General features: G+C 41.7%; 1 protein-coding gene across 1 annotated transcript in view; it reads left to right on the forward strand.

The window, feature by feature from the left end:
• The window catches only part of LOC311226439 (uncharacterized protein), a 41,506-nt gene extending 14,831 nt beyond the window's left edge, over positions 1-26,675 (forward strand). The window contains exons 2-3 of the mRNA XM_084311865.1: positions 24,531-24,658; positions 25,994-26,675. Coding sequence (XP_084167991.1) covers positions 24,531-24,658; positions 25,994-26,206 — 341 coding nt within the window. The 3' untranslated portion in view covers positions 26,207-26,675. The remainder of the gene's footprint in view (positions 1-24,530; positions 24,659-25,993) is intronic.
• Positions 26,676-27,590: the final 915 nt, after the last annotated feature.

A 27,590-nucleotide genomic window follows, 5' to 3' on the forward strand; every position in this document is an offset into this window, starting at 1 on the left:
ACTAGAAGCTAACTACCGTAGTTCCAATAGACTAACATTACACCTCTGTGATTTAAATGTGTCCTTACCTTAGACTCGAGGGTTGTACTAGGGTTGGATGCAGTTCCATGTTGGTCAGTCTGTCTGTTTTCCATCTTCTGCTGTGTTTAACGTAGGGCTGGGCGATATAACGATAATTATCGCGATATATTTTAGTAATCGATATCAGGGGGGGGGGGGGGATATCGATATAATATAATTATAATATTTGACCTGCAACAGGGCAGTTTTAAAACCAGAGACAGTGGACAGACTTGTCTTTCTTGCCTGCAACTTAAAGTAATGGCTTTGCTTGTCCAAATGACAATACTGACCTAATTGAGATTTATTTTTCTCTTGTCCATTTATTTTGTTTGCTTTCTAATTTAAAATACAGTTTGAAACCATCTGTACACAGTAGGCTATGTGTGCTAGCAGAACTAGACTCCAGTCACGAGTCACAGTGCACATGTGCGGTGGTTTGTCCACCAAAAAAGCGCCTAAAGATAGAAAAGAAACTAGCAGAGCCAGAACTGTTCAACTCCCCTGGAGCCACAGCCAGCAGAGAAGCCGGTTTACTTTCTCTTTCAAACCAGCTGCAGCCTGAGAACTGGACTGTGAGGGGATGTAACACTAAAGATGGCGGCAACGACAAAGAATTGCTGCAAAATAAAAAAAAAAAAATTATACTTATAACAATATCGAGTGATATGAATGATATTGTTATCGATATCGTTATCACGATATCATTTTTGGCCATATCTCCCAGCCCTACGTTATCTGTTTGCGAGTGCTCCCTTGACTGATTGCTAGTACCGCGGGACTTTTATTAAACATTCTATATGTCCGCGGGTCTTGTGTAGTGCTCTCGTGGCACTGTCAACAAAGCGAGCACTCAGAAGACGCGCACCGTTTGCCAGTGCACTGATATGCGCACTGACAGTCGGCGCAGTTGACATTTTCCAAATAAATCCTCTTCGTCCCCACTGCGTCCCGGAGAGGATTTGTGTTCGTCCCAAATAAATATTTGATAGTCCCCGCCCGGGACGTGGGGACGGTGTTAGTCTCAAGCCCTGCATGTATACACTAATTAGAATAAAAATAACAATACAGCAGGATGGAATATTTAGCAGGGCTGTGCAATTGAGCAGTAATGTGCAAAAAGTATGAACAGGTATGGAAGAGTTTTGATTATACAAATATATAATCCAGTAGGGGTGTGTTAATATACAGTGGGTGTCAGTGGGGGTCCCAAGCCTTGTTGATGAGGCTCACTGCAGAGGGGTAGAAACTGTTCTTGTTGATGAGGCTCACTGCAGAGGGGTTCTTGTTGATGAGGCTCACTGCAGAGGGGTAGACGCTGTTCTTGTTGATGAGGCTTACTGCAGAGGTATAGAAGCTGTTCTTTTGGCGTGATGTTTTGGCCTTGATGGACCGCAGCCTCCTGCCAGAAGGGAGTGTCTCAAACAGATTATTGTGACTAGGGTGGTAGGAGTCGGCCACAATCTTACCTGCACGCTTCAGGGTTCTGGAGGAGTACAGGTCCTGGAGAGATGGCAGATTGCAGACGATCACCTTCTCAGTAGTGAATGACACGCTGCCTTTAGCCTTGGCAGTGGCTGCAGCGTACTATACTTAGAGCCATATGAAATCCGTTTTATTATTTTCCAAATTCCATAAAATTGTTTCCCAAATTCAGTTTTTTCCGTTTTAATATTTCAGAATTCTGTATTTAGCTTTTTATGCTCATTTTACCATCAGAAATAGTGTCTAATAAGTGGGAATGAATAAATGTCCACAATTGAATAAGATATAACAGTCCATTTAATGTTTTTAAGTGCTGCAACTCAGAAATACAGTTCAATTGTAAAAAAAAAATTTCAAATAATATTGTGACAAAATAAAAATACACATTTCAAGTGTAAACAATAGATACAGCTAGCTACTACTGACATTATCACAATGACAATGTCAGTAGCCTAGCTATATATATTATATTGTGTTGTGATGAAATATAGTAATGCATAATTTAGGCACCTTTAGTTTATTTTGTTTATAAAGGACAGTGTATAATGACAATCGTTTGCATTAAACAAATGGATGGGTGCACTAGATTTAGCTAGAAGCTATCATTTCCATCTATAGTCTATTACTGTAATGTTACATAGCTATTTAAGTTTATTTAGATTATAAAGGGCAGTGTATAATGACTAGGCCTGCCACGATAACAAATTTTGCTGGGCGATTAATTGCCCCCGAAAATATCGCGATAAGCGATATTATTGCGACCGGTTAGAGAATTTTTTTTTGATAAATTTATTTCCCAAAACTTTTATTTTGAAGCCCACCGCTCCGTCTTTTCCGGTGTTTTAGACTTTTATTTTGAAGCCCACCGACCGGACCGGAAGTATTGTTGTTATTATCCTAGCTTGCTGATGCTGCTGGTGGACTGGGGCCAGCTAACGTTAGCTTGCTGATGCTACTACTACTTCGACATGCTGCTAATGGGCTGGGGCCAGCTAACGTTAGCTTGCTGATGCTGCTGGTAGATCGACATGCTGCTAGTGGACTGGGGCCAGCTAACGTTAGCTTGCTGATGCTACTAGTAGATCGACATGAGCTAATGATAAAACAAATGTTGAGATTGTTGGTGAACAACTAACTTTAAGTTAGTTTTAACGTTAGCTACTAACGTTAAAACGCTAACGTTACACTACAAATAACGCTACTTGGTTAAAAGGAGCAACACTATTGAGAAATGTAGTTAAGCTATGTGGTGTTGCCCCACGGAGCTCCTGTGCTGTGCTCTCTGCTCTGTAGTAAAGCCAGCGGCCCGCCTCCCAACACGGACAGTGACTGACAAGGGGCACTGGTTCCGCCTCATTAAAACAAACGCGCAAATAGCAATTAATCGCGCCCGTCAAAATCATTGCATTAATTTTAATTATCGCGGCAATTAATCAATTTATTGCTTATCGCGGCAGGCCTAATAATGACAATCGTTTGCATTAAACAAATGGATGGGTGCACTAGATTTAGCTAGAAGCTATCATTGCCATCTATAGTCCTATAACGTTACATAGCTATTTAAGTTTATTTAGTTTATAAAGGGCAGTGTATAATGACAATCGTTTGCATTAAACAAATGCATGGGTGCACTAGATTTAGCTAGAAGCTATCATTTCCATCTATAGTCCTATAACGTTACATAGCTATTTAATCGTGTCGCAAGTGTTTTTGCGGGTCCAGTCCATGGAACGTTGACAGAATTTGCAAAACACCTTAGCGCCGGAGGCATAAAAGTCATTAGGATACTGCTCTGCTCTGAATTTAGGGCTTATTGCGGAATTTCTTAGCTTCTTGAAGACGTTAAGACTGAAGCAGCGAGACGCTTGAGCACTGCTGTTTTGTTTGTAACCCGCTCTAGCATCCCCGCCTCCCCGGTCGCGTGTGCACCAAACGTTCCACCCAAAAACAGAATTTCAGTCCAGATTAGGTCAAATTCTGCAATATTCCACGTTTTGCAGTTGATTCCATTTTTATTGGTTAATTCCGCTATTCCGTCCGCGATTCCGTGAACGCGGATTTCATATGGCTCTAACTATACTGTGATGGAGGAGGTAAGGATGGACTCGATGATGGCTGTGTACAGGGAACAAAATAACTAGACGCCATTCGCCAAATGCGTGTAGATTTACCGTCTGGCGGCTAAAAATAATAGTCTGCCCGCCAGCTGGCGTGTAGTTCATATCGATACTGTTCTGAAGGGCCAGATTAACACTGAGAATCTACGTTTATTATTTTGTATAACTTGTATATTATTTATATATATAAGCTATATACCTTTAAGCTTCCGTTTGAATCATAGTATTATTCGCTCGCCTCATTGGACACCGCCCTTGACATTGGCGGCGCCAGCAGTCGCGCCCCCCAGACAAGTTCAAAGACGTGTCCGGGCAAGTTCAGACATGCCCTTAGCCGGCGCTTTGATTCCGGACAAGTAATTCGGTTGCGCTCTAGAAAGTATATATATTGTAGAAGGCGCAGCAGCCGTAGTGTGAACTTAATCTAATGTGCAGCTGTGTGTGAACTTAACGTAACGAGTATCAGAACACGAGGTGAAGTGTGAAGTAACCTAACAGCAGAACGAGTGGACATGTGAGCAGTGTAAGCCTACCCGCCGTGTATCGTTACGGATAGCTAGTAGCTACTTAGATACGACCCTAATATTGTAGAACCATTGTTGGTGTATTATAGTGACTTGTGTAAGCGAAGTAACGTGTAGAAGAGCATAGTTAAGACCATTGGCGTTTGAATCTAACCAGGGTTAGAAATTAAAAAAAAAATTCAAGGGCTTTTTTTGCCCCCCTTAATTGATTTTCGGGGGCTTTTTTTGTATTTCGGGGGCACAACATTTTTATTATGAAAATTAACATAAAGATTATAAAACATTGTTGACACTTTTTTTTACAGTCTTCGTCCCTATGTTTGATAACGTAATGTTAATGTCTCCATATATAGGGCTCTACGCTAACCTTTTTCCCAAGGAGCACATGTGCTCCTAAATAAAATGTTAATAAATAAAATCTAAATACAAATTTAGGAGCACACAGACATTTAGGAGCACAGTGACAATTGTTCAAGTAACACACACACACACACTGTCACACACACACACACACACGATGTGTGACATCATGGCTTGGTTTCATGTTTTGAGGTACCTTCAATTATCTGTAAATAATACATACATACTCTTATCTAAATAGATTAAATATTATTGTCCCTGAGAGCAAGTTGTGTTGTTGTCTTGATATATCTACAAATAGCAGACGAATAACCGGTTGCCTCTGGATCAATGAATGTCTAATATTGAATAATATTATTAGATTTTTAACATCCCTAATTCCAACAGTCAAGCTTGTTTCAAATTGATGAAAAACCCCACACACGCAACGTTTGTGAGTATAGGCTCTGGCCAGATCGATCAATGAAATACGTTGCGCGCTCAGCGCTGTGGAATGAAGGAAATGCGCATCGGGATCGGATTTGGATGTTACAAATTGGAGTTGTGTTACAAATGGAACGGTCTTTCCCCGCCGAACACAAGTTACTTAACGTTACACAGGTCGCGCTATGCAGATGCTTAGCTTGCTAACGTTAAGATAGCAGTGTAATGCTTGATGAGAGCAGAGCGCTCTGTCTGTGTTCGCACCTCTCAAGTGCCTGGAAGCATCTCCCTGTAACACGCAGCGGGCCCCGCCTCCCTCCTCCTTGGAACAAACATTCCACCCAAAAACTGAATTTCAGTCCAGTTTCAATCTGAACTATTAACAGCGGAGCTGTTTTGTAATCTTCACAATCACTCGTCTGTCTCGCACACTGCAAGTATGATTTTTCCGGTTTGCACACACACATATTATTAGGGGCAAATACGATGGAAATGCTCGCACTGTAGAGCATATATATAATTATATATATAATTAGTAAACTGTCGGGGGCTTTTTTTGCCCCCCTTAACTGATTATCGAGGGCATTTGGTCAATTTTCGAGGGCATTTTGCCCCAAGCCCCCGTTAATTTCGAACCCTGGATCTAACTACACCTGAAGACCTTCATCGGGCTAGCTTCTAGGACCAACGAAGCTAGCTAGCTATCATCACTGCCGTCGGGCTTTGGATTACGAGCTATTACCCTGCCATCGGGCACTTGGATTACAAGGACTGGATCCGTACGAGAACCCCTTTTCTTCAGTGACCGCAGGAGTATCCGACTATTCTTCAATTCCTCTGGAGCTTACCACTCCGTGGGGGAAATCATTGTCTCCAGCTATACCCCTCGCTTGCCCTGTATCGCCTTCTCACTCCATGCAGAGCTCCGATCGAGTATTCTTAACCTAGGAATTATTCATTCCCCCTGACTTTGATACTCTGACATTCTACTATCATTCACTATTAAAAGAGCAACGTACTAATTCAGTTGTATATTGATATTGCTATTAAAATACTGTAAACGTGATCTCTTTGTCCCCGTGCCGTCTATTGAGTGTCTGCCATATTTAACGAACTGTACTGTCTGGCAAGTAATAATATTTAGTAGTGGTTTAATCTAAACAATCTTTAATACAGTCCGGGTTTTGTAACCCCTCAGTTACAGATACTCTTATTTTGAAAATCCTGTGCGGGTCTCATTTCCGCCCCAAGCGCAGCTCCAGTCATAATATCTGGGCTCCGGCAGCTAGCAACGTTCAGGTTCATATGATACTCTTATTTTGAAAAACCCTCTAGCAACTCCGCGAGTCATATGATATCCGCCCACTCAGTGTTTCACTTTCTTGAAAACAGAGCAGCAGCGTCAACGTCAACACAGCAGCGTTAACACAGCAATGCGCCTACAGACTCAAAATAAGTCTGTGATGTTTTTTTTCTTCTCACAACGAGTCCAATGCAGCTACATGCTTTGCACCGTCGCCATTCCTTTATGCCCACATCGCCCGAAATGAACGTTTATGTACCAATCACTACAACGTTAACGTAAGCTAACAAGCTAATCCTGATGATCAGACGAGGCAGAGCCACAGTGAACAGCACTGAGGAAAGGGAAATGGGGGGGGGGCACTCTCCCCTTCCCTGTGTGTGCGTGCGTTTGGAAAGACGACGGAGTCACTAGTCAGGACTCAGGACAGGAGTATATTATAGTAAACTGAGGATTACTGAGGATGGACAGATAATGTTGATATTCAAATATAAAAAAGTTTCGAGGAGTGGAAGTTTGAAGACAGACTACAATATGATGCGGGGGTGGTGAGTTGAAACACAGTGTGTGTGTGTGTGTCCCGACCCCACTTCTATGTTTCAATAAATTATTTGCATTTAAAACTATTAACGCTGACTCATTCCTTCAGTCCACTCAAAATTATGCTAATATTCCTTATGTTGTTTATGATATTAATTGAAAATTGCATATGAGAGTATTATATGTAATAATAACACATGGCGATATACTAAAAAGCTATTTATAATTTTTGGCTAGTAAAAAATCTGCCCGGCTGGTACTTTTAAAAATCTACCAGCCAAATGGCTGGTAAGTCAAAAAGTTAAGTTTGTTCCCTGGCTGTGTAGAAGTGCACCATCGTCGTTTTTGGCAGGTTGAATTTCTTCAACTGCCGCATGAAAAACATCCTCTCCTATGCTTTCTTGACGAGGGAACGGATGTTCAGCTCCCACTTGAGGTCATGGAAGATTATACTTCCCAGGAAGCAGGAGGATTCCTCAGTGTCCACTGCTTCCTGTCAGACAGGGAGGCAGAGCTGAAATCCACAAACAGGATCCTGACGTAGGTTCCTGCGGAGTCCAGGTGCTGGAGGATGAAGTGGAGTGCGCTGTTGACGGCGTTGTCTACAGACCTGTTGACACTGTAGGCGAACTGCAGGGGGTCCTGGAGAGGGTCTGATTGATTTGAGGTGTGTAAGCACAAGGTGCTCAAAAGACTTCAACACCACAGAGCGACAGGTCTGTAGTAATTTAGTCCACTGGGCCTTGGTTTTTTGGGGACAGGGATCATGGTGGATGTTTTGAAGCAGCCTGGCATGTGGCATGTCTCCAGTCAGCTGTTGAAGATGTCTGTGAACACCAGACAGCTGGTCAGCACAGTGCTTCAGGATGGATGGAGAGACAGTCTGGTCCTGCTGCTTTGCAGGGTTTCTGTGTCTGTCACACACTCGCGCACACGTTGCAGCACTTTGCTCTTGTCTGTCGGATCCTCCTGGCATTGTTGGAAAGTTGCCTTTCGATCGTCACCACACTCAACCTATTGCGTGATTTCATTCTCGAGTTACAAGACGAAACATCTGGCGAGCGTCATTTGACAAGCCGTTTGGACGAGTGACGAGTTCATGTCCGGTTGTGAGCCGTCCTGAACTGACCAGTCACCGCTGATGGCGAACATGATTGACCACCATTGTAGCCAAGGAGTGTCTGCTCCGAAAGCGATCCCAGACAGGCGCTCGGACACAAGAAGATGAAGAAGTCCATTGTTTTGACGAGAGCATCGAAATGAATGGCAATGAACCTCTTAACACATTGGCGACCACGGTTTGCAGTGTAATATGGTTCTGGACGACCAGGGTTTGTCAACAAACCGATGTACTTTCTAACAGCTATATATATACTTTATAGTATTGCTATCTGTCCATTCTCATTGTCACTTGAGTGCATAAACCGTGCCTTCATAATGGCTTAAAGAAAATAAAAATCCATCGGTTGGTTGTCATTTTATAGCGTCGTGAATATAAGCTTTATCGCAGTTTTCGTCTCTTTTTTTTTCTGGGAAGCTAGATATGAGGCTAGAGGCTAGTCACGTTATATCAAACGCCATTTCTGTTGTATATATACGAATGAAATAAAACAAACTGCTTAGCATCCGGACTATTACAGAGCATCTATGGATGAAATGGGGGCGGCGGGGGACGCCGATCAGTATTATTGATTAGCAATACAGTGTGCGTTCAAGTAGCCATATTCACTGATCGATCGCTTGCGTGTTACAACAATGTCCAATCCGGCTGTAATTTGGGTGAATAGTATCCTACCGTCAGCCCATGTGATCGCCGGCAGCATTTCGTCATTATTCATCGGCATCTGATAGATTGATATGTCCATTGGCTGATCATAAATCCCATTATTCCAGGCTGAAATCTGCGTTCCGTAACGTGATCAAAGATGGAGGATGTTCGGCTGGGATCCAGGCTCATATGAAACGCCCCAGACAGTAAAAAAAATTATTTTCCCATTCGGCCTCAATGATACTGCAGTGGAGCGATGGCGCCCCTAAGAGGATCTGGCCGGTATTGCATGTCGCCGATTTAAATCTGGCGGGTAAATCTGCAGAGTCGATCCGGGATCTTGATCCGTTTATTAATATGGAATAAAACAATAACAACTTGCCACGAGTTAAGTCGTGGCTCTGGTCCTCAACGGGTGGAATCGAAACGCGAGTTAACTCGTGGCTGGTCCTTAAAGTGTTAAGCATCTTAACCTCTTAAGCCCGAGCGGTCTGGTACCACTACGATATTGATATCACAGCATAAATCCATCTCTACAGAATGTATGAATTAATGTTGTGTTTTTTTTTCTTCAAATGTAGCCAAGAGTAAAGACCCTAACCCTGTCAAAACAGCAGTCAAAGTGTATATTTTCAGCACTGTTTGTTTACCAATGATTTTAAGTGTTATTAGCGAAATATGAGTTCATAGAAATCTCAGCGCATCGAGAAAAAGGCGCTTATAGACGCAAGGATTTGGCGCAACCTAACTTGAGTGTAGTCTTTTGAGAAGAGACCCAGGGCTTTCGATGGGCTTTCGAATAAAAGAGAACTACACTTCCCAGCTCACGCCACCCCCTGTCAATCATCTTATTTCTAGCTGTGAAGCTTTTTTCTTTCTCTTTTTTTTTCGGGATCATATCTCACGAGTAGGGTTGGGCATTGCTTGGATTTGAACGATTCCGATTCTACATTTCGATTCCTGTTCTAAACGATTCTCGATTCCGATTCTTTGAGGTGCAGGTCAAAACAGGTCACAGCTTATTTCGCAGGAGAAAACATTTATACTATATTCACTAGGGCTGGGCGATATGGCCTAAAAATAAAATCTCAGATTTGTTCACACCACATCCGATTTACGATTTGAATCGTTTTTTTTTCTCTTAACACATTCCCTGCCAAAAACAAGTTTACTCGTTATTGCCCGCCAATCATTGAGCGCCAGACACTAGTTAACTCGTTTTTTGGGATCGTTGTTTAGTTTGCTTGGGCGGTATGACGGTATTACGGTATACCAGGGTATTTCGAAATCCCGTCGGTATGATTTTCAATACCGTGACGTCACAGACTGTGCGCCAAATCTGTAGTGCACAGCACGCGCCAGCAGAGGGCAGGGCAGTCTGTCTTTCCCTCTCTTAGTCAGAGCAGAGCAGGTGACGCAACGCCGTGTTCCGTTGGGTCTTTGAATGAATGAATGAATGAAAACTTTATTTAACAGATTGCAGAATGGGTACAATACAGTACGGCTCAATACATACAATTGTTAAGGGGATGCAGACCTGAGAAAGACGTTTGTCTTGTTTCCATCAGGGTCCCCCATTTTCAATTCATATAGACATTTATGACATACACAACATACATGACATTTATGGCATAGGGACATATAGGTATTTAGTACTGATACATTTGTGACATAAACGGTATTCAAATATACAGTACTGTTACCCCTAGATCCTGACAGAGTATATACATATGATAGGGAGGGGACTGTACATTAGGAGGGGGTGGGTGGGTGGGAGAGAAATATACATACGGCGGGGAGGGAATATATACATGCGGTGGGGAGGAGACTGTCTATTAGGAGGTGGTGGGGGTTTTGGGCATTTACGGTGGCCAGTTTCGAATTGCAGCCTCCCGTAGGTGCTCTTTAAGAGCGGTTTTGAATGTGGGCAGGGATTCACATTCCTTTACAGCTTTGGGTAAGGCGTTCCACATTGTTGTGGCATAATTGCGAAACGTGTTTAGTCCCTTGTTTGATCCGAATCTGGGTTTAACATGATTTGTAGTGGTTGTGGTATTCACTGACCTTTGGGAAGTATTTTGACATGTACATGGGCACCCCGGTCGTATAGTGTATCTTGTAGACCAGGCCCATTGCAAGTTGCTGTACTCTGTCGTCTACTCTAAGCCATCCTAGGTTGTCAAAGTGGGCAGGGGTGAGGTGGGTTCTGGGGTTCAGGTCAAGTAGTAGTCTGACCAGTTTGTTTTGTGATGCTTTGGTACCATGAGGTGCATGCATAGTCATAGTACCCTTGAATGAGTGCTCCTGCCAGAGTCTTCAGGGTATTCTTGTTTACCAGAGAGGAGATCCGGTACAAGAATCTAGTTCGTTGGTTGACTTTTTTTTATTACATTGGATGCCATTTTGTCACAGGAAAGATTTGCCTCTAGGATGGAACCCAGGTAGGTAATTTCGTCTTTCCTTGTGACAATATTGTCACCCACTGTAACTGAGAAGCCGTCGGTCTTGCTGAGTTTGTTATTTGAACTAGGGCTGGGCGATATGGAAAAAAATCATATCGCGATAACGATATGATAATTTTATTTTATTTCTCGATATCGATAATTATCGAATTGTTATAAGTATAATTTTTTTTTTTTTTTTTTTTTTTTTTTAACAACAGATGTATGTTTATTTTGCAGCAATTCTTTGTCATTGCCGCCATCTTTAGTGTTACATCCCCTCACACTCCAGTTCTCAGGCTGCAGCTGGTTTAAAAGCTAAAGTAAACCGGCTTCTCTGCTGGTTGTGGCTCCAGAGGAGTTAAACAGTTCTGGCTCTGCTAGTTTATTTTCGATCTTTTGGCGCTTTTTTGGTGGACAAACCACCGCACATGTGCACTGTGACTCGTGACTGGAGTCTAGTTCTGCTAGCACACATAGCCTACTATGTACAGACGGTTTCAAAATGTATTTTAAATTAGAAAGCAAACAAAATAAATGGACAAGAGAAAAAGAAATCTGAATTTGGTCAGTATTGTCATTTGGACAAGCAAAGCCATTACTTTAAGTTGCATGCAAGAAAGACAAGTCTGTCCACTGTCTCTGGTTTTAAAACTGCCCTGTTGCAAAAAAAAAAAAAACGATTTTTTTTTAATTTCGATATTCGATATCGATTATTAAAATATATCGCGATATTTATCGTTATCGTTATATCGCCCAGCCCTAATTTGAACCGAAGAGAATGGACTCTGTTTTGCCCATGTGTAATGATAGTTTGTTATCAGCGAGCCATATGCAGATTTTGCCTAGTTCCGAGCTGAGGGTTTTTTCAACCTGCAACTTGTTCTTGTCAGAGACCAGCAGGGCTGAGTCGTCCGCAAACAGGAACAAGTTGCAGTCACAGGCTGACGACATGTCATTTGCATAAATTAGGAAGAGTAGCGGTCCTAGTATGCTTCCTTGTGGAACACCACAGCTCACTGTGAGGGGGGGGGATAGAGTACCGTTTTTTATGTAGATTTATAATATTTTAACTTAAAACTAGGCTACTTTTGCGTATACAGTCATTATATTCCAAATAAAATAAGTCCAGAGTCGAGACTCCGTGCTGCTCCCAACGAATCCCAATAGTATGCAACTGCAGAGCCGCAGAGCAGGGGCGCTTTCAGGTCCGGTCACAGTCCCGCTCAACAGCGCCCCCCACCCAACGGCTGAATTGCCAATGGCTGAATTGGAGTATTGCACTGTGCAGGCACAGCGGCCCCACTCTGCGGCTCTGCAGCTGCATGCTTCTCGCACTCTGCTGGTGCTGTGGTTCTGCAGCTAGATACTATTGCATCCAGCTCCCGCTGCCCAGCCGTCGTTATCAGAACACTACACACATATCATAATGTTCACAGCAAACTGTAGTTGATCACCAGGTATGTTTTATTAACGTAGAATAATTCATATAAGAAAAACCTTTCTCCACTGGTTAAAAATGCCAGGAACTGAAATTGAAACTTGCTGTGCGCCGCGGTGATATGTGTTTATTATGAAATGACAATTGCGTGTTGACACGCCCACTGCGCGAAGCCTCTGTGCCAGGGAACAAACTTAACTTTTTGTCTTACCAACCATTTGGCTGGTAGATTTTTAAAAGTACCAGCCGGGCAGATTTTTTACTAGCCAAAAATTATAAATAGCTTTTTAGTATATCGCCATGTGTTATTATTACATATAATACTCTCATATGCTATTTTCAATTAATATCATAAACAACATAAGGAATATTAGCATAATTTTGAGTGGAATGAGTCAGCGTTAATAGTTTTAAATGCAAATAATTTATTGAAACATAGAAGTGGGGTCGGGACACACACACACACTGTGTTTCAACTCACCACCCCCGCATCATATTGTAGTCTGTCTTCAAACTTCCACTCCTCTCGAAACTTTTTTATATTTGAATATCAACATTATCTGTCCATCCTCAGTAATCCTCAGTTTACTATAATATACTCCTGTCCTGAGTCCTGACTAGTGACTCCGTCGTCTTTCCAAACGCACGCACACACAGGGAAGGGGAGAGTGCCCCCCCCCCCCCCCCCCATTTCCCTTTCCTCAGTGCTGTTCACTGTGGCTCTGCCTCGTCTGATCATCAGGATTAGCTTGTTAGCTTATGTTAACGTTGTAGTGATTGGTACATAAACGTTCATTTCGGGCGATGTGGACATAAAGGAATGGCGACGGTGCAAAGCATGTAGCTGCATTGGACTCGTTGTGAGAAGAAAAAAAACATCACAGACTTATTTTGAGTCTGTAGGCGCACTGCTGTGTTAACGCTGCTGTGTTGACGCTGCTGCTCTGTTTTCAAGAAAGTGAAACACTGAGTGGGCGGATATCATATGACTCGCGGAGTTGCTAGAGGGTTTTTCAAAATAAGAGTATCATATGAACCTGAACGTTGCTAGCTGCCGGAGCCCAGATATTATGACTGGAGCTGCGCTTGGGGCGGCAATGAGACCCGCACAGGATTTTCAAAATAAGATCGATATGAACTACACGCCAGCTGGCGGGCAGACTATTATTTTTAGCCGCCAGACAGTAAATCTACACGCATTTGGCGAATGGCGTCTAGTTATTTTGTTCCCTGCTCTGTGCGCTCCTAAATAACTTTTTCCAGTTTGCACATATCTATTATCTATGACTAATTCTATCTATTTTTAGGGGCAAATGCGAGTGAAATAGTCGCGCTGTGGTTACATGATGTCATTGCTATTTTAGAGCTGCTCTACCGGTTACAAGGTATAGTCAAAATCCATACCGTAGAGCAAATTCATACCGTTTATACCGTATACCGTTTATACCATCCACCCCTATTACATCCCCTCACACTCCAGTTCTCAGGCTGCAGCTGGTTTAAAAGCGAAAGTAAACTGGCTTCTCTGCTGGCTGTGGCTCCAGGGGAGTTGAACAGTTCTGGCTCTGCTAGTTTCTTTTCTATCTTTTGGCGCTTTTTTGGTGGACAAACCACCGCACATGTGCACCGTGACTCATGACTGGAGTCTAGCTCTGCTAGCACACATAGCCTACTGTGTACAGACGGTTTCAAACTGTATTTTAAATTAGAAAGCAAACAAAATAAATGGACAAGAGAAAAAGAAATCTCAATTTGGTCAGTATTGTCATTTGGACAAGCAAAGCCATTACTTTAAGTTGCAGGCAAGAAAGACAAGTCTGTCCACTGTCTCTGGTTTTAAAAATGCCCTGTTGCAGGTCACAAAAAAAATATACAAAAGAAATATTCAATATATATTTTTTTCTAAATCGATTATTAAAATATATTGCGATATTTATCGTTAACGTTATATCGCCCAGCCCTGTCATATACCGTATACCGGGGTATTATGTCAGCAAGGTATGACGGTATGAAAAAAATTATACCGCCCAAGCCTACAGCGCTACTCACAATAATCAGCAATACAGTGAAGAAACACGAAAATCTATATTCTAAATATTATATTCTTATCTTGTATTCATTCACAACTTGTCAGAAACAGAAGAAAGTAATCTACCTGTAGCTCCTCCACAAAAAACAAACTTTTTGGCTTACCAGCCAACTGGTGGGTAGATGATTTTTTTTTACCAGCCAAAAATAAATCTCGTATGTGTCCTGTGTGATTTTTTTTCAGTAGCCGCAGTTTGCGAAGACGTTCTCTGATTGGCTAGACCGCGTACAGCGAAGAGTAAGACCCTCTCTGATTGGTTTAGCTCCGAAGGGCTCTGGGATAGAAATGTCCGCCTTGTACATATATATTCTCTGCTTCGAAGTGGTTATGCTTTGGCCCTCTTTCGAAGTGGGTTATGCTTAGAGTTAGGGTTAGGGCCCTAACCCTAACTCTAAGCATAACCCACTTCGAAAGAGGGCCAAAGCATAACCACTTCGAAGCAGAGAATATAAATATACAAGGCGGACATTTCTATCCCAGAGCCCTTCGGAGCTAAAGGAATGTGGTCACAGAGCGCTGACCTTGACTGTGGATTGCTTTTAACCCTTGCAGTCCTGAAGCAGAGGGAGAACCTCTGTATGATGTTTTAACACATGTATGATGTGTAAAACATATCCACCAATGTTTAAGTATATGAGTACTGTATTGTACATGTATATATATATATATGTATATATATATATATATATATATATATATATATATATATATATATATATATATATATATATAAGCATATTAGGCTATTCATGCTAGAAGGACCATGTACTGTATATTACAGCAGGGCAATTGTTTCATTCAATAATGCTGGACGCCTTTAGGAATGTGCCTATGACCTTGTGGGCCCCTGATGGCCTACTAGATACAGATGAAGACATATGGTTTTTCCCAACACAAAGTAATCTGTTACTTCTCCAGTTACTATAATGACTAGAAGGGGAGGAGAGTTCATCCTTGCTGAATTGTGTGTTGATTGGCTGGTGGAATGACGTGACTGTATTTTTAGACCAATAATAAGATGTCTTGTTGATATGATGCAGAACCTGGATATATAAGGCCCGGCTCGCTCGCTCCGGGTCAGATTTTTGATTTAGAGATTTCTGATTGCCATTCTTATAGCAGCAGACACGGTTGAGCGATGTATTGGAACCGAGTCTGCCTATTTTTCAGAGTGGAGTCCCTATGCCAAAACTCTGTTTTTTAGATGCTTATATTTCATATCAACTGGATATAACTAACTAATGACTATGAAGTAAGCGTGATTAGGAATAGTAATTGACCCGAGAACTTGGCGAGTTTAGCACCTCGCTGGGGGATATCGGGCGGCCACAGGGCTCTATCTCGAGTAGGTGATTTGAGATAGATGGATAGAGACAACCCGTAGGCTTTCAACAGATACCATTACCAATGATGTAAATTACCCATAATTGAAGAGTAGGGTTTAACCTGCAAGTGGCACTTTAACAATTGTGTGTATTGAGCTGTACTGTATTTATAGGAGCCAAAGCACTCATAAGTTATACCTTATTTCTATTGGCTTAGTTGCCTACACTGTTAAAGTCTACATTTCAGAATACAATGGGGCTTAGCTGTATATTTAGGTTATTGTATTATATTTAGTGAGAATGTTTATTTGTATAACCTTACATTGAAACGGCATTAGGAATATTGATTGGATTTAGATAAAGTCATTGGACCGTTTTATTTAGCTCATAACTGTTTATAGGAAATTAGTGTCACTTTCCCTTTAAGAGCCGGCGAGTCGGCAGTGATTTTGGAGACTGGGAAAATACAGTTTTCTTAACTTGTAGTAGTAACGTGAATATATTTCGTGGCAGTAAACAGCCAAACACGTTTTGGTGTAGGAAAATAGCTTTAGGATGACTTCTGTAAAGAGGACTTCGCTGTGGAAGATAAATAAACCGTTTGGATATCTTTGTTTTACACCGGAGTGGCTGTGGACATTATTTTCCTGCTATCAATGGACGTACTACTCACGAGTAAGCAACTTTAACCAGTAGGGTGGACCGTCGGCCCTCATAGTATTGTACCCATTCTGCAATCTGTTAATAAAGCCAATCAAAACCACCGTAGCTGGCGTTGGTAACGGTTAGCAAAGTTAGATAGCTAACTTGCTGGTCGGGGAGCCCAGCATCTAACGTTAGTTTGCAAGCAAGCTACAGGTAGCCATAGATATATAGCACTAGATGGCTTACCCGCGCTGCTGGCCAACGGAGACCAACGTTGCCACATGGTGGCCATCTTGCAAGGGTGGAGCACACCCACTCATAACATGCATGTCTATGGTGCATGTACTCTCACAAGATAGCCACCGCTGAAGTACGCAGGAGACTCCGCCTTGAGCCATCTAGTGTTTTATATCTAGATATCTGTGACTAGCTACCTAACGTTGGCTCTGGCGATTGTCTTTACTCGCCTGAGTGGCGAGTGCTCTTCATGAATCACTCGCCAAACATAAAAAATACTCTCATTTGACGAGTAAAATTGCCTAATTTCCTCCCCTGAGTACATACACAGTAGTGGTGGGCCTGATCTCTGCAAACGATGAGAGGGCCTACCTGGAAGAGGTAGATGTTCTGGCGCGGTGGTGTCAGGAGAACTGCCTCTCCCTGAATGTCAGCAAAACAAAAGAGATGATTGTGGACTTTAGGAGGTCAGGGACTACAGCCCCCTCAGCATCGACGGGGCACCAGTCGAGAGAGTGAACAGTTTTTAAGTACCTCGGAGTCCACATATCCGAGGACTTGACATGGACCACACACATTGACAGTGTAGTCAAGAAGACACGGCAACGCCTCTACTTCCTTAGGCGCCTAAGGAAGTTCAAAGTGAGTCAGAAGATCCTTAAGCACAATAGAGAGCATCCTGACTGGCAATATCACCTCCTGGTTTTGGAATAGCACTGACAAGACCGTAGCAGACTACAGAGAGTTCAGCCGAACACACAATTGGAGGTGGGCTTCCCACTCTCCAAGACATTTACAACAAGCGTTGCAGGGGTATGGCTAAGTGAATAATCAAAGACTCTAGCCACCCAAACAACTGCCTCTTTGAACTGCTGCGGTCAGGCAAGCGATACCGGAGTCTCATGGCAAGCACAGAGACTCCGAAGGAGCTTCTATCCCCAGGCCATCAGGATGCTAAACGACGACAACACTATGTAACAAATCAGGGGAGGAAACTAACTTTTTGGCTTACCAGCCAACTGGCGAGTATCTGATTTTTTTTACCAGCCAAACAGATTTTTTACCAGACAAAAAAAATCGCTAATTGTGATAATTACTTCTTTGTATGTCAAGCCGCGTCAATGTTGTGTATGCATCTGGGTAGGCACACTGTGCCTTTAAGACAGCACGGTGGTCTTACGACAGTGCTGTGAAGTACCGTCAAGTGTTGTGGTAACGTCAGTTGGGTTGGTGTGCTGTTGACGTTGTGCACAGTGCACTGGTTGAGCTAGCCCCTTTCGTGACTGCGATGTGCAAGCCAGGGGCTTTTGAGCATGAAATAAAATGTCTAACCTTACGTCGTAGTCCGGTGCTTTTTCGGAAACATTATAGTCATAACAGATACACCTAGCTGGCTGCTTTGAGCACACGGGGCTAACGTTAGCTAGCAAGCAGCTATATAACGCTAACTAGAAGCTAACCACTGTATACAGTTCCAGTAGACAACATTACACCTCTGTGATTTAAATGTGTCCTTAGTAACTTATACTCGATGGTTGTACTAGGGTTGGATGCAGTTCCCCGTTGGTCAGTCTGTCTGTTTTCCATATTCTGCTGTGTTTAACGTTATCTGTTTGCGAGTGCTCCTGATGGCTAGCCTGTAGTAGTACCGCGGGACTTTTATTATTATATGTCCGCGGGTTGGCCAGTACTGCGCAAACGTTTATTAAACATTATATGTCCGCGGGTGGTCTTGTGCAGTGCTCTCGTGGCACTGTCAACTAAAGCGAACACTCAGAAGACGCGCACCGTTTGCCAGTGCAGTGATTGCAGAATGTTTTATTTTTTTGTATACTCGCCAGACTGGCGAGTGGTCTTCATGAATCACTCGCCAAACGTAAAAAATACTCGCATTTGGCGAGTAAAGTGGCCTAATTTCCTCCCCTGGTAACAAACCATCAAATACACTCACAGCACACACATCCACACGTACACACTCGACTCACTGTAGCACCCACTTTACTCACTTTAGACACTTTAACACACTTTATATTTATTGGTAAAGAGATTTGCACTACAATTCATACCTCGACATTGCACCTTACCCTAAGTTGTACCTCATCCCATTTCTGCATTCTACTCTATATTGTATTGTAACTAGGGATGCACGATATTGATTTTGACACCGATACCGATAACTTTATGCTCCTCAAGCCGATAACCGATATCGATAACCGATATTTATTGTATTATTTAAAAAGAAATTGATCAAAATTTTATCTTTTTTTTTCAACATGAAACAAAACATATCACAATACAATAATAATACGTCAAATGTATATACTATTTTTTCTGGACTCTTTTCATATCACAAACAGTACTGTATTTGCAAATCTGGTATGTCATGTATAGATGTAGGCAGTACTGTCTATCTGTATGTCATGTATGTCATTATGTTATGATGAATTGTAAATGGGGGACCCTGATGTAAACAAGACGAAAGTCTTTCTCTGGTCTGCATCCCCTTAACAATTGTATTGAGCTGTACTGTATTGTACCCATTCTGCAATCTGTTAAATAAAGTTTTCATTCATTCATTAATTTGCTGTCTCGTTATAAGACAAACAGCTCACCATGAACCATGACAAGCTTAATTATGTTAGTTAGCATCCAAGCTAGCGTGATAACGTTAGTAGTTAGAAACGGCTAGGCTGCCTGCTTACCTGCAATATAATGTTGACATTGTCCTGGACAAATCATAATATCCACACGTTGTGCTGGTCCTCAGTAAATGTCCCGCCGCCCGCCAGCAGCTGGTTTTGGATTAGCTTATGCCGCGTTGCATTAGCCTTTAGCTGCTCGGCGTCGTCGGATTTTAATACACCATCGTAGCGGTGGTGATGTTTCAGGTGACTTATTATGTTGGATGTGTTATCGCTTGTTGCCCCTTTCCCTCCTCGTGGAACTTCTGCATTTGTTACAAATAGCAAGCAAACTGTTTTCCTCTGAAACTTTGAAAAAGTCCGACGACGCCGCCATCTTTTTTTACTATCTTGCCTCAGTCAGTCTGAATGTCACCTGACTACGTCACAGCCAAGAAAGGGAGCGCTGGATTTGTGAAAAACTCCCTCTTCCTAAACCACACGCTATCATTGTACCACAGTACTGGCAAAACGGGAGGAGGCTATAATAAAAACAAGCGCCCTTCAACCCAATCCACCCACAACGGATTTCTTTTAACCAAAAAATTTATTATATATTATCGGAGCTATCAATAACGTTATCGGGTTTATCGGGATGACGTCATAATTGCTGATATCGGCCCGATAATTATCGGCCTGATAATTATCGTGCATCCCTAATTGTAACTAGGGCCTAACAAAATTAATAGTTGGTTTCAGGTTGCCGACCGACCCTGCCGATTTAGGTGCGACTCAATATATTTTATGAGTTTAAAAAAAATAAAAAATAAAAAAAAAAAAAAATCATTTTTTTTTTTTTTTTTTTTTAATAAAGTTTCATAGAAATCTTAGTCAAACATTTAGTATTATGGATATTAAACATGCTGGCAGAGTACATGCATCCATGTTGTTGTGAACATTTTAATTAAATAAAGAAATTCCCTATCCATAGTCGCCGTGGGAAAGAATAAAATAAAAAAATAAAATAAAATAAATTCCCTACCTACCCATGGCCAAACTGACAACCAACCTGAAACCAACTATTCATTTTGTTAGGCCCAGGGGTGTAACGGTACACAGAAGCCACGGTTCGGTACGTACCTCGGTATTGGGGTCACGGTTTGGTATGAGTTCGGTACAACAGAAAGAAAATATTTATAATAATTATTATTAATATAATACATTTTTTTTTATATTTCTTTTATATATTATATTTATGATAATTATTATTATTAAATAGAATAATTTTCTATAGGCTTGCCGTGGTAGTCAGTGATACTGGTGTCATTCTGTGTTCAGGCATCCAGAGTAAATTAATTGCCTAGGCCCCTTTAACAACTTATAGGCTTGCTAAGTTTCACTTTCACTTCTAGAGAGTTTTTTCCTTCACGTGAAGCCGAGACTGAGGCTACGTTTAGACGAGCGTTTTGTGAACAGAAACCGCAAAAGTCATCTTGCGGTTTCACTTTTAATTTTACGTTTAGACGAGCGTTTTGGGGTGGAATTCTCCGTGCAGACGACGCTGTAACGACGGAGCCCCGCTGTCACACGATTGGCGCATATGTCACATGACGTGCTGTGAAGACCCGCCCTACTCTGCCTCTGATTCGCAGACTGTGGATGGGGAATGTGATTGGACCAAAGCAGAGTCACTCACAGACAGTGGGTCCACTCACGCCGCGGGACAGATTCTTGTGTATTTAACCCTTTCACTGCCATACGACAGCCGGTTGTGTGATAGTAAAGGGTTAACCTTCTGTCGTGTGGCAGTGAAAGGGTTAAAAGTACTGCCAATGTAGCCTTCAGGTGATCTCCGTTGATAGTCAGACACATAGATATATATGGTCAGACATACTTGCTTTGTTTACGTCTCGGCTACTGGCGCATACCTGCTACCTGTGACGTAAGCAGTACGCGCGACCAGAGCCGTGACAACCCTTTCGTCATCGTTTTAACAGATTTATACGGTTTTGACAGTTTAGACGAGAGCGCAAAGCTTTTGCGTTTCTATGAATTCCACCCTGGAAGGTAGTCTCACTTTTTTGCGGTTTCACCCCGTAAAAACGCAGTTTCCGTATAAACGAAAGGCACATCCGAAAAAATATTTTTGCGGATTCACCTGCTAGCGTTTCCGTCTAAACGGGGCCTGAGGTGTCATTCTGAGTTCAGGCATCCAGAGTAAATTAATTGCCTAGTGCCCCTTTAACAACTTATAGGCTTGCTAAGTTTCACTTTCACTTCTAGAGAGTTTTTAACTTCACGTGAAGCCGAGACTGAAGACTAGAGAACAGATGACATGTTACACAACAATGGCAGAGGATTATTTGGATTTTAAACACAATAGCAGTTCAACTGGAGACTGGAGAGGAGCTCAGATGATCAGTCCGAAAAAGTATGTTTCTTTTTTTTATTTGATCAGCGTGAGTCCGGCGGGGGAGAATGTTGTTGTTGTTTGTTGGCGACGCGCGCGTGTGTGTGTGTTGGCGATGCGCGGCATGTGTGTGTGTGTGTGTTGGCGACGTGCGGCGTGTGTGTTGTGTGTGTGTGTTGGTGCTAGTGTGTTTGCGCTGAGGCGTATTCGTCGTAGGCTGCATGTACCGCACCGTGACGGCCGTACCGTAAATTAAAAATGTAATTAAATTTGTTCTTCTACTCTGCATTGTATATTGTATATATGTATATTGAACACTTTTGTTTACACTTGTTTACGTACTTCTGACTTTCTACTTACTACTTATCTATTTTTATCTAGCACACTCTCGGGAGCAAAACGGAAAGTGTGTGCAGCTTTCCCCAATTCTGATTGGTTAGAAGTTTGGGTCGAGCTAGGCATAAAGGCATAAGAGAGATAGAATGTTCTGGCCTTTTCTACAGGACCTGCCTGATTAATGATCAGTTGTCTGTAAAGTGACACTTTCTATTAGGCTAATGTGTTCGTATAGAGCTAGTTGCTTCCATTACACAAGACCCACATTCTTCCTATATCTGTGCTGTTCTTCATACTCGATACAACTAATTAGGGATGCATGATAATTATCGGGCCGATATCAGCAATTATGACGTCATCCAGATAAACCCGATAACGTTATTGATAGCTCCGATAATATAATATATGTTTTGGTAAAAAAGAATGCGTGTGGGTGAATTGGGATGAAGGGCGTTTGTTTTTACTATAGGCTCCTCCCGTTTTGCCAGTATTGTGGTACGACTGATAGCGTGTGGTTTAGGAAGAGGGCGTTTTACACAAATCCAGCGCTCCCTTTCTTGGCTGTGACGTAGCCACGTAAGTTTCAGAAGCAGCGCGGATGTAAACAAAGATGGCGTCAGTAGTGTGGGAACTTTTCAAAGTTTCAGAGGAAAAAAGTTTGCTTGCTATTTGTAACAAATGCAATGCAGAAGTTCCACGAGGAGGGAAAAGGGCAACAACTTATAATACATCCAACCTAATAAGTCACCTGCAACATCACCACCGCTCCGATGGTGTGTTAAAAGCCTACGACGACGCGCGAGCAGCTAAAGCTGCTGTGAATCCAAAGCCAGCTGCAAAGGAACACAGATGCTGCAACTGAACAACAGAACGACAGCAGAGTGGATGCGGACGTAAGTGTATATTTTATTTTAATGTTTTATGAACACTATATAACTTGTGTTATGGAACCGGTAGAACGTCATCGTAATTAGATCCCGTTCTTCTGTGCTTTTGTTTTTACTGTTAGCTCCAGTCCTATCTGTTGGAGCCCACGCTTCCCATGAGCCGTTGCCCGCTGGAATACTGGAGTAGCAGCCAGTCCCGTTACGAGTGCCTGGCCCAACTTGCTCGTACATTTCTGTCAGCGCCTTGCACTAGCGTTGACTCTGAGCGTTTGTTTTCTGCTGCTGGACACGTGATGACCGAGCAAAGGAACCAACTCGCATGCGAGAAGGCAGAGATGCTAATCTTCATAAAAATAAATCTCCCACTGATCCGACCAGAATTTAAAAAAACAGTAGAAGAGTTACCAAAAAAATAACAATACAGGGTCAAACATGAATCTATCTGTCTCGCTCTCTCTCCCCCTCTCTCTCTCTCCCTCTCTCTTGAGAAAAAAAATTAAAACAATTGAAAGTTTGAAACCTCAATGGTTTAGTAATTTAGTGGAAAAAAAGGGTTCACTCACTGTCATTTATATGGATTATTATTTATAAGTAATATTAATCCTTTGTTCTGTAAAATGACTGTTTGTTACTGTGTGGAACTTGTTTCAGTAGCTTATTTGTTTTTGATATTGTGAGGAATGCACTTTTTCAGTTTGTTTGTATACTTTACAAAGAGACATATCTGACTGTCCAATTTTACCTGCCAGTATTTAATTTGAATCCCAGGCTTATGCAAAGATTTGCAACAGTTCTAGAGGCCTTTATTTTATTTTTACATCACTGAGTGATGAACCTCACTGTGGCAATTGGAAATTGTTTACATTTTGCAGTGTTATGTTTACAAGTTATTGACGGATTGTGAATTTTCTGATTCAAATTATATTTATTAAAAAAAAAATATATGGTCACTTTATCAGTCAATACTGTTGTCTTGGCTTTGTTTTGTTCATAGTAGTAACGCTCATGTCATGATAAATCTGGTTAGGTCAAAACTACAGGAATATACATTTAAAAAAAATATATATAATACAATAAATATATATATATTATCGGGTATCGGTATTGAGGAGCAGAAAGTTATCGGTATCGGGGTCAAAAAAATCAATATCGTGCACCCCTACAACTAATACAAAAGCAATGGGGCCATCCACCAATCTGTACAAGCCCTGAAATAATTGCTGAAACCTACGCCACAGTGCACCCAAAGTAGGCATCAGTGTTTATTTCAGGGCTTGTACAGACTGGAGCGTGGCTGCATTGACTAGTTTATATTAGCTCTGGTGGTAACTAGCCAGCGCTGCACGTATCCAGTATTAAGATCAGCAGCATGGATTGTGCTGAGAAAAGGACTCTACCGATGGACAACATCAAGTAGGAAATAGAGCTAGTGGTCAGATTCTTAACATACCCTTTAACATTATTACTATTAAACCAAACGTTAAATAAGCTGTTTGATTTGTTTTCTCCTCCCGCTAGACTCCCTCCCTATGCAGCTCCTTATGTGTGAAGAGGAGGTCCACCCTGAGCAGCAGGAGAGGAACCCCAGTCTCCTTCAAGGTCTGGAGCAGACTGATATCACAGAGCTCACATTATGTCCTGTCTCTGTGAAATGTCAACATGATGGGGAGAAGACTCAGTCCTCACAGCTCAACCAAACCCAGGAGTCAGAGCTCCTACAGATTAAAGAGGAACAGGAGGAACTATCTCGAGATCTAGAGGAGGATGATGGTTCTAAAATGACATTGCACCCTGGGAAATATGAAAATGATGGTGAGAATACACTGTACTCTCAGCTCAGCCAAAACCAGGACCCAGAACCCCTACAGATTAAAGAGGAACAGGAGGAACTATCTCAAGATCTAGAGGAGGCTGATGGCTCCAGGATCACAGTGAAATGTGAAGATGGTCAAGAGAAAAGTCGCCCCTTCCAGTCTCTTCAAACCCAGAGGGAGAAAAACAGAGAGGCTTACTCTGTATTGTACCCATTCTGCAATCTGTTAATAAAGTGTTCAATCAATCAATCAATCAATTCAATCAATTCAATCAATCAATACTCTTTACCCAGCACCTCAACTGAACAGATGAAAACAGAACCTGATGGAGAGTACTGTGGACTATCAGAACCAGCCTGTAACTTAGATCCAGCTGGTGATGTGGAACCAACTAGAGATGGTCAGCTCCTCTCTTCAGGCTGTTCTGGAGCTGAGACTGATGACAGTGATGGTGGCTGTTCTGGAGCTGAGACTGATGACAGTGATGAATGGGAGGAGAGTCTGAAACCTCAGTCTAGTTTAAAGATACAGAAAAAACAAAGTGCATCTAACCGCAGGACTTTAAAGAGATCTATGGAATTGTCCCATGAACTTAAATCACCCAGTAACATCCTGTCCACACATTCTAGTGATTGTGGTTTGTGTGGAAAACATTTAGATCCCACAGAGAGCTTTGAACTTCACCTTGAATCTCACAGGACATGTACTGTTGGTGATGAAGAATCGACTACAAATATTGATTTTGTACGACATGTTAGAAGTCACAGTGGGGAAAAACCATTTATTTGCAGTGATTGCGGAAAAGGGTTCAGTAGGAAGACAAACCTGCAGACACACATGAGAACTCATACTAGAGAGAAACCATTTAGCTGTTCAGTCTGTGGCAAAACATTTGCTCATGAGGTAACAATGAAGAGACACATGTTAACACATACAGGAGAGAAACCATTTAGTTGTTCAGTTTGTGGAAAAGGGCTCAGTAATAAATCGTATCTGCAGATACACATGAGAACTCATACTGGAGAGAAACCATTTAGCTGTTCAGTCTGTGGCAAAACATTTGCTCATGAGGTAACAATGAAGAGACACATGTTAACACATACAGGAGAGAACCCATTTAGTTGTTCAGTTTGTGGAAAAGGGCTCAATAATAAATCGTATCTGCAGATACACATGAGAACTCATACAGGTGACAAACCATTTACTTGCTCAGTTTGTCAGAAAGGGTTCAGTGAGAAAGGTAATCTAAAGATTCATATGAGAGGCCATACTGGAGAGAAACCATTTAGTTGTTCATTTTGTGGCATAACATTTACTCGGAAGGCATCAGTGAAGATGCACATGTTAACTCATACAGGAGAGAAACCCTTTAGTCTGTAGTGTGACTGTTGGAATGGAATCTTGGAACATATTCTACACGTTCAAATGATTGACTGGTTTTTAGGGTTCCTCCAGTTTGCTCTGAACTAGGAAAACTGCTTTTTCCCTTGATGCTTCCAACACCTGGAATGTCCTCCAACTGACTCTGAAGCTGAAGATTCTTCCTTCTCTTTTTCGCATTTAAACGTATGATCTCCGACCACCGTGTGTCGACTTGTCCTAGCTTATTTTATAGCTTATTCTTATTTTTGTTGATGTTCTGATAACTAATAATAATAAATAATAATTAATTTAATTTATATAGCGCTTCTCAATAACCCGAAGTCGCTGACAGTAGTCGGGAGCAGGGGTACAAACAAAGAAACGAAAGCAAAGAAACAAAAACAAAAACAACAAAGAAACAAAAACAAAAGGAACATGAGACCATGGGGGGAACAGGGGAGACAGCCTGATAGCACAAAAAAAAAGACTGGAGACAGATATAAATCAGGTTGGAGGGGAGGCAGGGCTGTACGCTAAGCTTTTTCACTAGGGGCACACTTGCCCCTAAATTTCTAATTTCTAAAAAATATGTTTTAGGGGCACATTTTTAAATAACAATTTTACCATTATAGTGCAAAAAAATATGTTCCTCCTGCCTCATTACTGTGGTCCTTTTATTTAACATTTAAGTGCTTTTGTTGTCAGGTTTGTATCTTTTATAATGAACCAACTAGGGCTGGGCGATATGGCCTAAATATGATATCACGATATTTTCTGACCTTTCGGCGATACACGATACACATCACGATGTTTTTCTTTTTTACCCCAAACAATTCATTATGAGGCTTACCAAGACAGTATGAGTTTGCAAGCTAACATTAAAGACAAAATAAAATACCCATGCATTTAGCATTTTTATATTATATATTAGATTTAGATTATTGGATTATTAGATTATATATTGCATATATTTAGCAATGAGATATTATATGATTTAGATATGAAATATGATGAATTGAAAATGGGGGACCCTGATGTAAACAAGACAAAAGTCTTTCTCTGGTCTGCATCCCCTTAACAATTGTATGTATTGAGCTGTACTGTACCCATTCTGCAATATGTTAATAAAGTTTTAAATCAATAAATCAATAGCATTTTAGCATTTTTATGAAACTACTGTATATTTGTATGTCTCTAAATGTTTTGATGAATTGAAAATGGAGGACCCTTATGTAAAAAAGCCGAAAGTCTTTCTCTGGTCTTCATCCTCCTGTACTGTATTGTACCCATTATGCAATCTGTTAATAAAGTTCTCATTCATTCATTCTGACGGAAAACAGAATAATTTTGATTGACAGTAGAGTCTGCCAATTACGTCACAACGCTTGCACCCGCCCTGCTG

The sequence above is a fragment of the Notolepis coatsorum genome (assembly GCF_963971535.1).
Source record: "Notolepis coatsorum genome assembly, chromosome: 4".
In the NCBI taxonomy this organism is placed as follows: domain Eukaryota; kingdom Metazoa; phylum Chordata; class Actinopteri; order Aulopiformes; family Paralepididae; genus Notolepis; species Notolepis coatsorum.